The sequence below is a fragment of the Ornithorhynchus anatinus genome, chromosome 18 (assembly GCF_004115215.2).
Source record: "Ornithorhynchus anatinus isolate Pmale09 chromosome 18, mOrnAna1.pri.v4, whole genome shotgun sequence".
NCBI classification, from domain to species: domain Eukaryota; kingdom Metazoa; phylum Chordata; class Mammalia; order Monotremata; family Ornithorhynchidae; genus Ornithorhynchus; species Ornithorhynchus anatinus.
In genome coordinates this window covers 1,724,291-1,738,169 of record NC_041745.1, presented here as the reverse complement: position 1 = coordinate 1,738,169, position 13,879 = coordinate 1,724,291, and the positions used below count along the sequence as shown (strand labels likewise).

The window sequence follows — 13,879 nt, the reverse complement described above, 5'->3', positions numbered from 1 at the left end:
GCTGTTGTAAGTGCTGGGGTAGATAAAAGTAAATCAGTTGTCCACGATCCCTGCCCCACTTGGGGCTCACAGTCTCCCCATTTTACAGATGAGAGAACTGAGGCACAAAGGAGTGAAGTGACTTGCCCGAGGTCACACCAGCAGACAGATGGTAGAGTTGGGATTTTAGAACACAGGTCCTTCCGACTCCCAGGCCCGTGCATTATCCCCTAGGCCATGCTGTTTCCCAGCTGGTCCTCAGCTCGGGGTGGGGTTGAATTACCGTCTGTCTCTCGTCCCGCCTCCCACAGATCATTGAGAAACAAGCCGGGCACAGTCGGAGCCGGGTGTTCCGAGAGGTGGAAACGTTGTACCAGTGCCAGGGCAACAAGTGCGTACTGACGGTTCCCCGTCTTCCTCGGAGAGGAGGACTCTTGTCCCACCAGGTGGGGGTGAGGGGATTCCTCGCTCCCCGCCCCCTCGAGACCCAGGCCCAAGTTAGCAAGAAGGAGGAAGCAGACAGGTTTCACGGGTAGGGTAGCCTTTAAATCCTGTTTGTTGAAGCCCTCCTCGGGGCTGGGGCTCGCCGCCCCCGAGCTTTCCTTGCTCTACAAGCCCACCTGAGGGAAATGCCAGCTGAGGCGAGGCGACGACGGCCCGCTTCGGAGGACACTCTGGGCCGACCGGCGGCCCCCTTCGGGACCGACGTCAGAGTTTGAGAAGCTCTGGGCCGACTGGGGCTCGGGGTGCCCCGTCTCCTGGTGTTGAGGGGAGAAGCAAAAGCTGGGGGGGGTCCCACCTGGGGAAGCCATAAGGGCTTGCAGCGGCCAAGACCCCAGTTCGCCAAGCAGTGTCGTATTGCCCAGAGGAGGCTGCCCGGCCTCCCCCACTGCCCTTCCTGGCCCCCCCCGCATCTGGTCTCCCTCCCTCTCACCTGCTTAGCCTCCATCTCACCTGTCCTCTGATCTTCCCTCACACCCGGCCTCCTACCCACCCGCCCGGCCTCCCGTCTCTGTGACAGATGTTCCCACTCCCCCCGGCAATGTAAATGCTGCCCTCTGATTTATGGGAGAAACGGAGGGCAACTAATTATTTTTATACGCGCCTCCAGGATACACACATTATTCCATATTATTAACCTCAATCGGTTACAGCCGACTGCAGGGTTTATTCTCCCTTCGGTTTAATATTAGCAGATTTTTTTATTTTTATTTTTTTGATAGCTCTACCTTTGGATCTGAGGCCCGGCTTGGACAGCACGGCCTTATGGGAAGCTCTGGAGGCTGTTTGGAAAGGGTGACCTGTTTCAAACATCTCCAGAGCCTGCACCTCCCTCCTTGATTTCCTCCCTGGCTACTCCCTCCCCCCCAAAATACATTCCTGACAAATGCTTTACTCTCGCGGGGTGTTTCTATGAATATAAATAAAGGCTAACCCATTTCCCCCCTCCTTGTCATCCCCCCCTTCCCCCCATACTTCCCCATTTTCTCCTCTCTAAGGAACATTTTGGAGTTAATAGAATTCTTTGAAGACGACTTGCGGTTTTACCTCGTCTTTGAGAAATTGCAAGGAGGTACTGGGTGAACTCTGTGTTGACGTTTGCTATATTAAGATTTAATGTGTAAGCCGCCATGAGCCCAGAAGACTCCTAAGAAATTTAAGCTATTCAAAAAGCTGAAGGACTTTCAAAAACAACCGGAAAGCCAGGCCTTAATTTAAGGAGATGGGGCGGGAGTAGTTGGGCTGGGGAGGTTAGAGGGGAAGCTGAAAAGAGGTCCCTTTGGAGAGGGTGTCTTTCCCAGAATAGTTAAGAAGCAGCGTGGCCTAGTGTTTAAAACATGGGCTTGGGAGTCAGAGGACCCGGATTCTAATCCTGGCTCTGCCACTTGTCTGCTGTGTGACCTTGACAAGTCACTTTTCATCCCTGGGCCTCAGTTACCACATCTGAAAAGGGGGATTATGACTGTGATCCATGCGAGACGTGGACTGTGTCCAGCCCGATTAGCTTCTATCTACCCCAGCGCTTATTACAGTGCCTGGCCCATAGCAAACACTGAACAAATACCATTAAAAAAAAACACAGACCAATTCAAGTCTCCATTTATAGCCGTCATCTCTCGCCTTGATAGGTTCACCATTCCTCTGAATTCATTTAGGGGAAGGGTTGGTAATGTGGGCATTAAAAGCCACGTCAATTAGGAAAGGGAGGCAGCATGGCCTAGCGGAAAGAGCATGGACCTGGGAGTCTGATGACCTAGGGTCTATCCTGGATCTGCCTGTTGCTTTCTGTGTGACTTGAAGCAAATCACTTTTCTGTGCCTCATTTCACCTCTTCTTCCTCCTGTGAGCCCCATGTGGGACAGGGACTGGGTCCAACCTAATTGACTTGAATCTATTGCAGTGCTTGGATCAGTCTTTGACACGTAGCAAGCGCTTAACAAATACCATAAAAAAAAAAGGAAGAGACTTTTAGCCATTAGCACGTTGGCTAGCCTCCATCTGATCAGAGGGGAGTGCGACTCCAGGATCAGGGCTGGGACCATGAGTATTCCCATTCCCCCTGATCCCAAAGGGTCATGGGACTTCAGGACCCTGAGGATAAGCATTTCCCCGCCCCTGACAAGATCGGGGTGGTCCCTCTTTAGATGCCTTGAACATATCCTCCCCTCCTGGAAATATCCCTCTCAATTAGTGGTGTTTATTGAGTGCTTACTGTATGCCAAACACTCTTCTAAGTGTTTGGGCGAGCACGGTACAATCAAGTTGGTAGATATATCCTTGCCCACAAGGAGCTTTTAGTCTAGTCACCCTGATGAGAGTCCGTCAGTACTTCGTGCAACCTAAAGGGCTCTTCTTTTCCCTCAGATTCCCCATCTCAAAAATTTCATTGAGTTTTAGCCCAGATAGTCTTTCTCTAAAGTCCTATATCACTCGATCAATTGTATTTATTAAGTTCTTATTGCATGCAGAGCACCGTACTAAATGCTTGGGTGAGTGCAAAATAACAGATTTAGTAGACGTGGACATATCTTCCATGCTCTATTACATCCTCCTCTCTATAACTTACTCTCCCACTGGATTGTTAGCTCACTGAGAGTCGGGAATTGGTCTACTAATTCTTTTGTACTTTCCCAAACGCTTAGATTCGCTGCGCCCAGAAGGTGTTCGGTACTGTTGATAAATTGGCTGATGAAAGAGTTTCTTTTCTCCTTTCCTCTCTTCTCCCAACCACAGGCTCCATTTTGGCCCATATTCAAAAGCGAAAGCACTTCAACGAACGGGAAGCCAGCAGGGTGGTCAGAGATGTTGCTTCTGCCTTAAACTTTCTTCACACGAAAGGTGAGCGGCTGGTCCTTCCTTAGAGTCACCGTCTGTGGCTGCTGGAGGGGAGGCAGAGGCAGGGTTTCTTCCGGGGGGGCGGATCGAGGAGGAGCGGGCACGGGGACGATGGGCCTGCAAGACCTTCCTCCTTTTCCCCCTTCCATCCCCTCTCCTTCCCTCCCTTCCTCCTTCCTTTCCTCCTTCCCTCCCTATTTCCCTCCCTCCTTCTTTCCTCCTCCTTCCTTCTTTTTCTCCTTCCTTCTCTCCCTCCTTTCTTTCCACCTTTCCCTCACTTCTTCCTTTTCTCCCTCTTTCCTTCCTTCTTTCCCTCCCTTCTTCCCTCCTTCCCTTCCCTCCTTCCCCATTCCCTTTCCCCCTTCATCCCCCCATTTCTCTCTTTCCTTCCCTCCTCCCTTCCTTCCCCCACTGGCAGAGTGGAGGTAGCAGCCCTCAGAACTGGGCCACACATTGCTGGAGGTGGATAGCCGAGGACGTTGGATTGTTGTTGTTTTTTTCCCCCAGAAATGCCCTGAAAGGGGCGGGAGATGTAAATACCTTAGGGATCCCGAAGGCCCATTTAACCCCCGTCCGCCGTCTGTCCATCCGGCAGGCAGGCCACCGAGGGCTGGGGAAACTCAGGTGATGACAAATGAGGGCAGGCAGAATTGCTCCAGACGGCTTCCCGCTGAAAAGATGGATCGGGCTGGCGTCAGCCAGCCTGGGAGACGAATCTATGTTTTTAAGCCCTGTGCATTCGCCCCAGGTCAAACTCATCCTGGGAGAAGTCACTCAGGGGCTCAAGGTTATGAACATTTGCCCCTTGGAAGTGGCCGCACCCGTAGCTGGGCGATTGGCTTCGGGCCTGCAGGATTTCGGGCAGATCATTGGCGAGGCCCTGACAGAATCTGGTTGCCGCTAGTATTTTTGGCAAAGCACAGTGAGATATCGCCCCGCTCAGCAACCTGAGGTGGAGTGCGGAGAGTTTCCTTTTTTTTTTTTAAATGGTATTTAAGTGCTTACTATGTGTCAGGCACTGTTTTAAGCTCTGGGGCAGATACGGGGCAAACAGCCTTAACCCTTATTTTACAGCGGAGGAAACCGAGGCTCAGAGAAGTGAAGCGACTTGCCGAGGTCACAAAGCAGACATGTGGCAGAGCCGGGGTTAGAACCTAGGGCCTTCTGACTTTCAGGCCTGTGTTCTATCCACTAAGCCATGCTGCTTCTCCAGCCCCTCAGCCACCTAGAAAAGAGCAAAGTTCTTCATTGGGGATTAAGGAGCAGCGAGATCTAGTAGAAAGAGCATGGGTTTGGGAGTCAGGGGACATGGGTTCTAATTCCAGTGCCTCCACTTAGCTGCTGGGTGACTTTGGGCAAGTCACTTCCCTTCTCTGTATCTCAGTTTCCCCAACTGTAAAATTGGGATTCAGTACCATCCTACATAGACTGCGATCCTCCTGTGGGGCAGGAACTGTGTCTAACCTGAGTAATTTGAATCTTCCCCAGTGCTTAAAAAAAACATAAGGTAAGCACTAAACAAATAACATTATTATTATTATTTTCAGGGCTAAGGGGGAGCTGATATTGGTTCCTTTATCTATGGGCTATTGATGATCCAATATATTCTTCTAACTGGCTTCCTGGTCAGGAAGTGAGGATTAATATTTGTGGTTCTGAGTCTTTCCTGTGAAGAAATGAATCCCCCTGAGCACTTTGGACTGTAAGCCCATTGTGGGCAGGGAACACGTCTCCAGACTCTGTTACATTGTATTTTCCTGAGCGCTTAGTGCAGTCCCCAGCACACATTAAATAAGCACTTAATGAGCACGATTGATTGATTGGATGACAGTAGTCCTCTTCATCTGGGTCGGTTCTGTTTTCCAGTTGAGTCTTCCACACAGATTGGTTCGGGGGGGTTGGGTGAATGTGTTTGTATGTGTGTGTGAGGTTGTCTAGTTTCCTTGGCCTTGCCCAACTTTTCCAGTCCCTTTTTCCCACCCCCTCCTTGAAAATAACATGCTGAATCGACTGGGTTTTTCCTGTTCAGTCCCTGGAACTTTGCTTTCCTGTAGCTCATTAATTTTTGAAATGAATTTTTAAATGCGCCATAATTGGGAATTAATCTGGGAGCCGCAGCAGTTAAAATAAATAAATAAATAGAAATAAAAAATGTAATTGCGTGTGGAGCGCTGAACACGTTTAACCTTTCGTGTTCCATCTCATTTCAAGGCATTGCTCACCGAGACCTGAAGCCAGAAAACATATTGTGCGAATCTCCAGAGAAGGTAACAGTGCTTTTGTTCGAGCGCTTGCTGTAAACAGAACATGGTGCACAGCCCTTGGGAGAGGACAATACAGTGGAGCCAGTTAACATGATCCCTGTCCTCAAGGAATTTAGGAGTCCGCCTGGATTTTGCTCCTTACTATTTCAACCTCACAATCCGCCCTTCTAGTGCCAGCTTATTTACTGTGCCCCCATCTCGCCTCTGACCCCTTTCCCCCATCCTCCCCCTAACCTGGAACTCCCTCCTCCTCCGTATACACCAGACCATCATTCTCCCCACCTTCAAAGCATTACTAAGGTCACATCTCCTCCAAGAGGCCTTCCCTGATTAAGTCTTCTTTTCCCTGGCTCCTTCTCCCTCCGTGTCATCTGTGTGCTTAGATCTGTGTCCTTTGGACATTTGATAATCACCCCACCCCCTACCCCATGGCACTTATGTACATATCTTTATATATTATGAAATATTTATTCATATTAATGTCTGTCTCTCCCTCTAGACTTTAAGCTTGTAACGGGCAGGGACGATGTCTGCTAATTCTGTTATATTGTACTCTCCCAAGCTTCAGTCATTCATTCAATAGTATTTATTGAGTGCTTACTATGTGCAGAGCACTGTACTAAGCGCTTGGAATATACAATAGTACGGTACTACGCACATAATAAGCGTTCAACAAATGCCAGTGATTGAGAGTTTTACGGCTGGGGATTTCACACTAAGTAGGTTCTGGATTCATGCCTATTTTCTCCTTCTGCTCCTGTTCTCCAGCCCCTTCCCTATGTGTTTTTCAATCCAGGCGAGATCTACATTAGACCTGGCCATCTTCCAGGGAAGCAGGCTAAGATCTTAGTCACATTTATTGAGCCCTTACTGTGTGCAGTGCACTGTACTAAGCGCGTGGAAGAGTACAGTATAACAATAAACAGACACATTCCCCGTCCTCAACGAGCTTACACCCACACACAAACTAGTCAATCCATTAGTGGTATTTATTGTGTGCTTACAGCGTGCAGAGGTAGGGAAAGGGCATTTCCGATAGAGTTGGTAGCCATCCCAAGCCCGTGGTTTCTCCAGTCTCGGCGGTTGCCGGCGGGCCCCGAGGCCTGCAACGTTCGCGACCACTCATTTTCGTTTGCAGGTGTCCCCGGTGAAAATCTGTGACTTCGATCTAGGCAGCGGCGTGAAACTGAACAATGCATGCACTCCTATAACCACCCCCGAGCTCACCACACCGGTAGGGAAACTTGACTTCTGCTTCCCCCCGCCGCACCCCTCCCAGACCACCCAATTACCCCGGTTATGCACTAGTGTGGCGGGGGGGCCCTGAGGGACACCCGGCTTACGTCCAGGGATCAACCGGAATCCTTCAAGTGAAGGTGTGAGAGTCCCGGCCCTGATTTTAGACTCCACAACAGACTGTCCCCTGGTCATTATTGGGGAGATGATAATAATACTGTTGGCACCAAGCACTGTTCTAAGCACTGAGGTAGATGCAAGGTTATCACATTGTCCCACGTGGGGCTCACAGTCCTATCTCCCATTTTACAGATGAGATGCCCCCTAGATAGCAAGCTTAACCCCTCCGGGCCTCAGTTTCCTCAGGTGTAAAAGGAGGGCGCGTCCTCGTTCTCTCTCCATCGTAGACTGTGGGACCGGAGCCAATCTGATCTTGTTTCTTGGCGCGGAGGAAGCATTGAGTAATCGCCACCTTTGCCCCCATTAGTTTTCACCGCCCCACCCCCACCCAAGACAAGGAATATCAAACCCGAACAGAAAGGCGGAGCACAAGAGATTGTGCTTTCTGTGTGATCCATCGATGGACGGTATTTACTGAGCGCCTTCCTTGGGCAGAGCCGTGAACAGGGCCCTTGGGAGAATACAGTAGAGTTACCGTACCCTCAAGGAGCTTAATACTCTGTGAGGAGCACTTGGGAGAGTCCAACAGAAGTAGTAGACCTGATCCTTGCCCTCGGGGGATCTTAGAGTCCACTGTGTGCAAGGCACTCTACTGAGTGCTTGGGAGAGTACAGTTGAATTAGTAATAAAAATAATAACTGTGGTATTTGTTAAGTGCTTACTATGTGCCAGGCACTGTACTAAGCGCTGGGGTGGATACAAGCTAATCGGGTTGGACACAGTCCCTGTCCCACACGGGCTCAAGGTCTTAATCCCCATTTGGCAGATGAGGGAACTGAGGCACAGAGAAATTAAGTGACTTGCCCAAAGTCAAACAGCAGACAGGTGGCGAAGCCGGGATTAAAACCCAGATCCTTCTGACTCCCAGGCCCGTGCTCATAGTATCTCCCCTCGGGGAGTTTCCAGTCTAGTGGGGGAGATGGCTACTCAAGTTTCATTTTTAGACTTCCGGCCTTGTCCTCCTCCTCCTCCCTACTCCAATCGCCCCTCCTCACTGCTGTTCCTCTCTCCTGGCTTTGGATCTGTCCTTCTGGCCCCTCCTCTCCCACTCCCAAACCAGTGCGGCTCGGCAGAGTACATGGCCCCCGAGGTGGTGGAGGTCTTCACGGAGGAGGCCACCTTCTACGACAAGCGCTGCGACCTGTGGAGCCTGGGCGTCATCCTGTACATCATGCTTAGCGGCTACCCGCCCTTCGTGGGCAACTGCGGCACCGACTGTGGCTGGGACCGGGGGGAGGTCTGCAGGGTGTGCCAGGTGAGGGCCCGCGGGGTGGGCTGGGGGGAGCGGCGGAGGACTGAGCGGGGAGGGTGGCCTGCAGGGTGTGATGGGCAGGGACTCGGGAATGCAGGGTGACCCCGCTCTTCCTCCCCCCAATCCAGAACCAGCTGTTTGAGAGCATCCAGGAGGGCAAGTACGAGTTTCCGGACAAAGATTGGGCACACATCTCCCAGGAGGCCAAGGACCTCATCTCCCGGCTGCTCGTCCGAGATGCCAAGCAACGGCTCAGTGCCGCCCAGGTCCTCCTGCACCCCTGGGTCCAGGGGGTAAGTCGTCTCGGGCCGCTGTCCCACGGTCGGCCACGAGCGTTGGCCTGCTGGACCCCCCCCGCCTTTCCCGAGGCCTGGTGCCCTCAGTGGTCGGTCGGTAGCCACCAAGAGCGGGTTTGGGCCCGGTCCTCAGAGGAGTGGGGGGACCAACTGCTTCTAGGAGGCACCCACTTGCATTTTGCAGAGCACCTGTGGGCCCATTGGGCAGGATGCCCGGGGCCTCCTCCTTGTCCCCTTGCTGACCTTTGGCAGGAGGTCAGGAAACAGGTGCTATTAGGAGGCCACGCTTCTGGGCCGAACCACCCTCTTCTCAGGAAGTGGGGAATCCAGTGACAGATTGAACCAAACCCCCTCAGAATCTGAAGGTGCCCCTTATAATTGTATGTTATCTGCTCAGCATATACTGGATGCCAAGCTAAGATAATTGGGTCATAACAGTACCTGTTCCACCCGGGTTCCCAAGTCACTTCACTTCTCTCTGCCTCAGTGACCTCATCTTAAAAATGGGAACGAAAACTGTGAGCCGAGTAGAGGAGTCTCTTAGTAATAATAATGATGATAATCATCATAATAATAATGTTGGTATTTGTTAAGTGCTTACTATGTGCCGAGCACTGTTCTAAGCGCTGGGGTAGATACAGGGTAATCAGGTTGTCCCACATGAGGCTCACAGTTAATCCCCATTTTACAGATGAGGTAACTGAGGCCCAGAGAAGTGAAGTGACTTGCCCACAGTAACACTGCTTCCAAGTGGCAGAGCCGGAATTCGAACTCATGACCTCTGACTCCCAAGCCTGGGTTCTTTCCACTGAGCCACGCTGCTTCTCAATAGTACTTGTTAAGTGCTTACTATATGCCGAGCACTGTTCTGAGCTCTGGGGTAGAAATGGGTTAATCAGGTAGGACACGGTCCCTGTCCCACATGGAGCTCACAGTCTTAATCCCCATTTTACAGATGAGGCAGCTGAGGTCCAGAGAAGTGAAGTGACTTGCCCAAGGTCACACAGCAGACACTGGTAGAGTCGGAATTAGAACTCAGGTCTTTCTGACTCCCAGGCCTCTGCTCTACCCACTAAGCCATGCTGCTTCTCTAGCCATCTTGGTTTATAGAGAGACCAGAAGACTAATCGAAACTCTTTTCCATTCAATTGCAGCAGGCCCCTGAGCGGGGCTTACCCACCCCCCAAGTCCTCCAAAGGTAAGATCCGTCTTCTCCCCCGATTTCCCCCGCCACCCGCCCCCCCCCCCCACACACCCTGGGACCACACTCAACCCCTACAGTAACTCCCTCATCCCTAGAAATCTCCCCAAGATCTGTCCACCTATGGCTTTCATAATTGTGATATTTGCTGAGTGCTTACTCTGTGTCAGTCAGTTTACTAAACACTGAGGTAGATACATAATAATTGGGTCAGACACAGTCCCTGACCCACGTAGACCTCACAGTCTTCATCCCCATTTAACAGATGAGGTCACTGAGGCAGACAGAAGTGAAGTGACGTGCTCAAAATCACCCAGCGGACAAATAGCAGAACGGGGATTAGAACCCAGGTCCTCTGACTCTCAGGCTTGGGCTCTTTCAACTAGGCCTCGCTGCTTCTTTGGAGCTTTGTTTCTGCAGAGCTTTGGTGGGGAGACAGGGTGACCCCAGGGCTTATGGGTTTCCAAGGGTGAAGGAAAAATGGAAGAGTGAGCCGGTTGGAGTAGGGGGAATCCCACTACTCCAGGACCCCGAACTGAGAAGTAGCTCTCCTCTAGCTAATGTTCTCCTGGGAAAGGTCTCACAAGCAAGCAATGGTATTTATAGAGTGCTTACTTTGTGCAGAGCACTATACTAAACGCTTGAGAGAATACAACAGAATTGGAGGAAGTGTTCTCTGTCCACAAAGAACTTAAATCTAGAGTGGAGCATCTTCCAGACATGATGTCAAAGTAGAAAGGCATGAGTACCTACTGGGGTAGTGAGGAGGGAACTTGTTTGGGTTGAGCTCCTGTCAACCAGATTGTCTCCCCTCTTCCCTCCCCTCCTCCTCCATTCCCTCCTCTCCTGTCCTTTTCCTCCTCTTTCCCTTCTCCCCGCTCCTCCTCCTCCATTTTCTCCATTTCCTCCTCTTTCCCTCTTCTCCCATTGCTTCTCTTCTTCTTTCTTCCCCTCCCTTTCCCTCCCCCTTCTCCTTTCTCTTCCCCCTGCCCTCCCTCTTCCTCTCCTCTTTCCCTCCCCTTCCCCTTTTCCTCCCCTTCCCAACTCCTCACACTTCTTTCCCTCCTCCTCTCCCCCTCCCCCACCCCGGCCCTGCCCCACAGGAACAGCAGCACCAAAGACCTGACGCTGTTTGCCGCCGAGGCCATTGCCCTGAACCGGCAGCTGTCTCAGCACGAGGAACAGGAACAGAATGAGGAGCAGGACAGCTTCCTCGTAGCGGGGCTCTGCGCCGTGAAGCTCTCCCCGCCCTCCAAGTCCAGGCTAGCCAAACGTCGGGCCCTGGCCCAGGCCAGTCGCAACGGGGGCCCGGGGGCCACCGACCAGGCGGACCTCTGACCCCTGGCCTGGCTCGGGTGAGGGGACCCTACCTTCCACCCCTTCGGACAGTCTGAACGGAGAGCGGGCCTGAGGGAGCGTTTCTCTTTTCCCATCCGGACCCCAGGCCTGCGATTCCCCCCCTCCACCAAGTTGGGGATCTCCGGAGCGGGGAGAGTGACCATCTACCCCGGGAATTGTTTGGGCCAGGGTGATGCACCCCCACCTGCTAGGGCATAGTCCCTCCCCTATGCTCCCTCCTTCCGGAACTGTCACAGAGGTGTGGCTGCTTATGCGGAGTGGCTGCTGGCCCCGGGACAATGGCCATCCCACCCTCACCTGTCCACTGTCCACCTCAGGGCTCAGCCCTGTCCGACTCAGGGAGACTGGAGGAGGCTTGGAAACCACCTCACCCCCGGGAGGTGTCGGGGGAGAGACCCATTGACCGACCCCACGAAGGAGGCGGGTATTTAGCCGGCTGTTTCCAGGTGGGGTGGAGAGTGGGGGGTGGTCTCTCCCGACACGTTTTCTGTGTTGCCGCTGCTGGAGTGAATTTTTAATCCCCCTCTGAAGTCTGCATCTGGAGCAGATTTTTAAAAATTCACACTTCAAAACTTTTCCACCCCTAAAATGTTCCCCGAGCGCACCCGATCTTCCCAGCGTTTCGTGTGGCTTCCCTCTTGCTGTTCGAGCCGGTTAAAATGTAGCTTGAGGAAACCGGTAGCGGAACTCAGATGCGCAGGAGGGAAAAGCAGGGTCTGAGAAGGAACGCTGTGGGGGCGGCTCTGTCGTGGCACCCCCCCCACCCCCGCCCCTGCCCCCGCAACCTTGGAAGAGGGAATCGTGAATTTTACCTCAGCCCATTTTAAGGTTTGCAGGTCCAGGCCGACTCAGAGCCTTGGGCCGCCATGGTGTCGCGGATCTGCTGACCTCAAAGAGGCAAGATGGAGCCAGAGTGGGCGAGCGCGTCCTCCCCCAACCGCATCAGTCCACGTAAGGGCTGATGTCCGACCTCTTCCCCGGGCCCCGGCCACTGCTGACCTGGCAGTGACCGGTAGGGCTGGGGGTGGAGTTCGCCCTCTCGTGCACCTCACGTATTTATGACTTTTATACCTTGAAACAGTTGGATGAATACAGACCGTGCTGGTTTTAATAAAAATGATATAAGTTCTCATTGGGGGATTTCTGTTATGATTATCACCGTTATGATTATGATTACAATTATTATTATTATATTTAAATGCTTACTGTTTGTCAAGCACCGTCAGGAGCAGTCCAGAGGGGTCAAGACCCCCAGGGGATTAGTCAGGGGACCGTGCCATCCTGGTCACAGATGACCGGCTTGTTTGGTCAGGCCCCCAGCAGGACGGCTTCGTGAATAGAGCACGGGCCTGGGAGTCGGAAAGAACCTAGGTCCTAATCTCGGTTCTGCCATTTGTCTGCTCTGTGACCTTGGGCGAGTCACTTCACTAAGCCTCAGTGACCTCATTGTAAAATGGGAATTAAAATGGTGGGACAGAGACTGCTTCCAACCTGACTAAGTTGTATCTACCCCTGTCCTTAGAACAGTGCTCAGCACATAGTAGGTGCTCGACAAGTACTATTATTATTATCTTTTTGTGGTTTTTTGACTCAAAGTCACAGGATACAGGTCCGGCAACCAGCTGTGCCCTGAGTTTCCCCTCAGGCTGGGCCTGGAAAGACCCAGAAATGGAGATGGTGGAGATTTGGGGGCCGGGGAGGATGGAGGTCGGGACTGGCCTCTATTTATTCTTTCCCCTTTCCCTCCATGAGGAAGGAGAGTGATCAATAATGAGTAATTTGCAGCATCACGAGCATCTTCGCCGCCCAGACCCCTTCAAAGATGCCTGCCAGACTCAGTTTCTAGGTTGGCTTCCACGGCAACCTGTTGCCACGGCAACCAGAGAACCTGACCATTAGCGAGGTGGTTGGGGGAGCTAGGAGGGGGACAAACATGAGGAAGGGTGTCCTGGGAGGGTGGAAGAGGAAGTGGGGAGGGAAAGATGGAATTGTGGTTGGCACCAGGGCATTTGGGAGGGGACGATAGCCTGGGAGAGTGAAGTAATGGTTTTAAATGCACACCCACAATCTTACCTGAAGAGACAAGCATCCATGAACTATATAGCTCTAATGGGAACGAGATGGGGAAAAAATCCCAGCAACAAATGAGAGAATGAGCCTTAATCCTTTCACGTGTGATGCTAATGCTGGCTGCTGGGATGACATGGTCCGTCAGCGAATAGTATTGATTAACCACCTTTGGTGTGCTGAGTACCAAACTCGGCACTTGGGAGAACACGTAAGGATTGAAAGACAAGATATCTGCCCTCTAGAAGCTTACAGCTTAGTCAGAGCTTGGGATTCAGAGACTGGGCAATTCAGTGCTACGTTATAAGCTTCCTGAGGGCAAGAACCATGTTTTTGAATTCTATCATATTCTCCAAAGCGCTGAGTCCGGTGCTCTGAGCTCAGTAAATACTATTGGTTGGTGAACTTTGCCGCCGACGGAGTCTTCTTCAAACACAAAATACAGAGATAGTTTATGTATGTGTGTATCTTTGTTTTTCTTTTTAATCATCTTTACTAAGCACGTACTAACCTGTCAGGCACTGTTCTAAATGCCACAGAGGATCCAAGCTTGGACAAGAGTGGTTTCCTGAGGTCACCGGATCCATGCCCCTGCCTCAGAGCAGCCTGGACCTAAACCACGCAGTGATGTCTGTCCAGCACTGCCGCACGCAGACCCCTTCACCATCTCAGGACCCCACTGGCCATGCCAAGGATGAGTCCATCCTCG

At 52.0% G+C, this 13,879-nt stretch overlaps 1 protein-coding gene across 6 annotated transcripts in view; it reads left to right on the top strand.

Moving 5' to 3' along the window:
• The window catches only part of MKNK1 (MAPK interacting serine/threonine kinase 1), a 29,612-nt gene extending 17,377 nt beyond the window's left edge, over positions 1–12,235 (top strand). For 3 of the 6 annotated variants that reach the window (XM_029046783.2, XM_029046780.2, XM_029046782.2), the window contains 9 exons: positions 291–370; positions 1,479–1,552; positions 3,214–3,318; positions 5,527–5,582; positions 6,718–6,813; positions 8,056–8,250; positions 8,376–8,540; positions 9,698–9,741; positions 10,848–12,235. In XM_029046783.2, the coding sequence (XP_028902616.1) occupies positions 291–370; positions 1,479–1,552; positions 3,214–3,318; positions 5,527–5,582; positions 6,718–6,813; positions 8,056–8,250; positions 8,376–8,540; positions 9,698–9,741; positions 10,848–11,082 (1,050 nt within the window). In that variant the 3' untranslated portion in view covers positions 11,083–12,235. The remainder of the gene's footprint in view (positions 1–290; positions 371–1,478; positions 1,553–3,213; positions 3,319–5,526; positions 5,583–6,717; positions 6,814–8,055; positions 8,251–8,375; positions 8,541–9,697; positions 9,742–10,847) is intronic. The other 3 variants (XM_029046785.1, XM_029046786.1, XM_029046784.2) reach the window with 2 other exon arrangements.
• Positions 12,236–13,879: the final 1,644 nt, after the last annotated feature.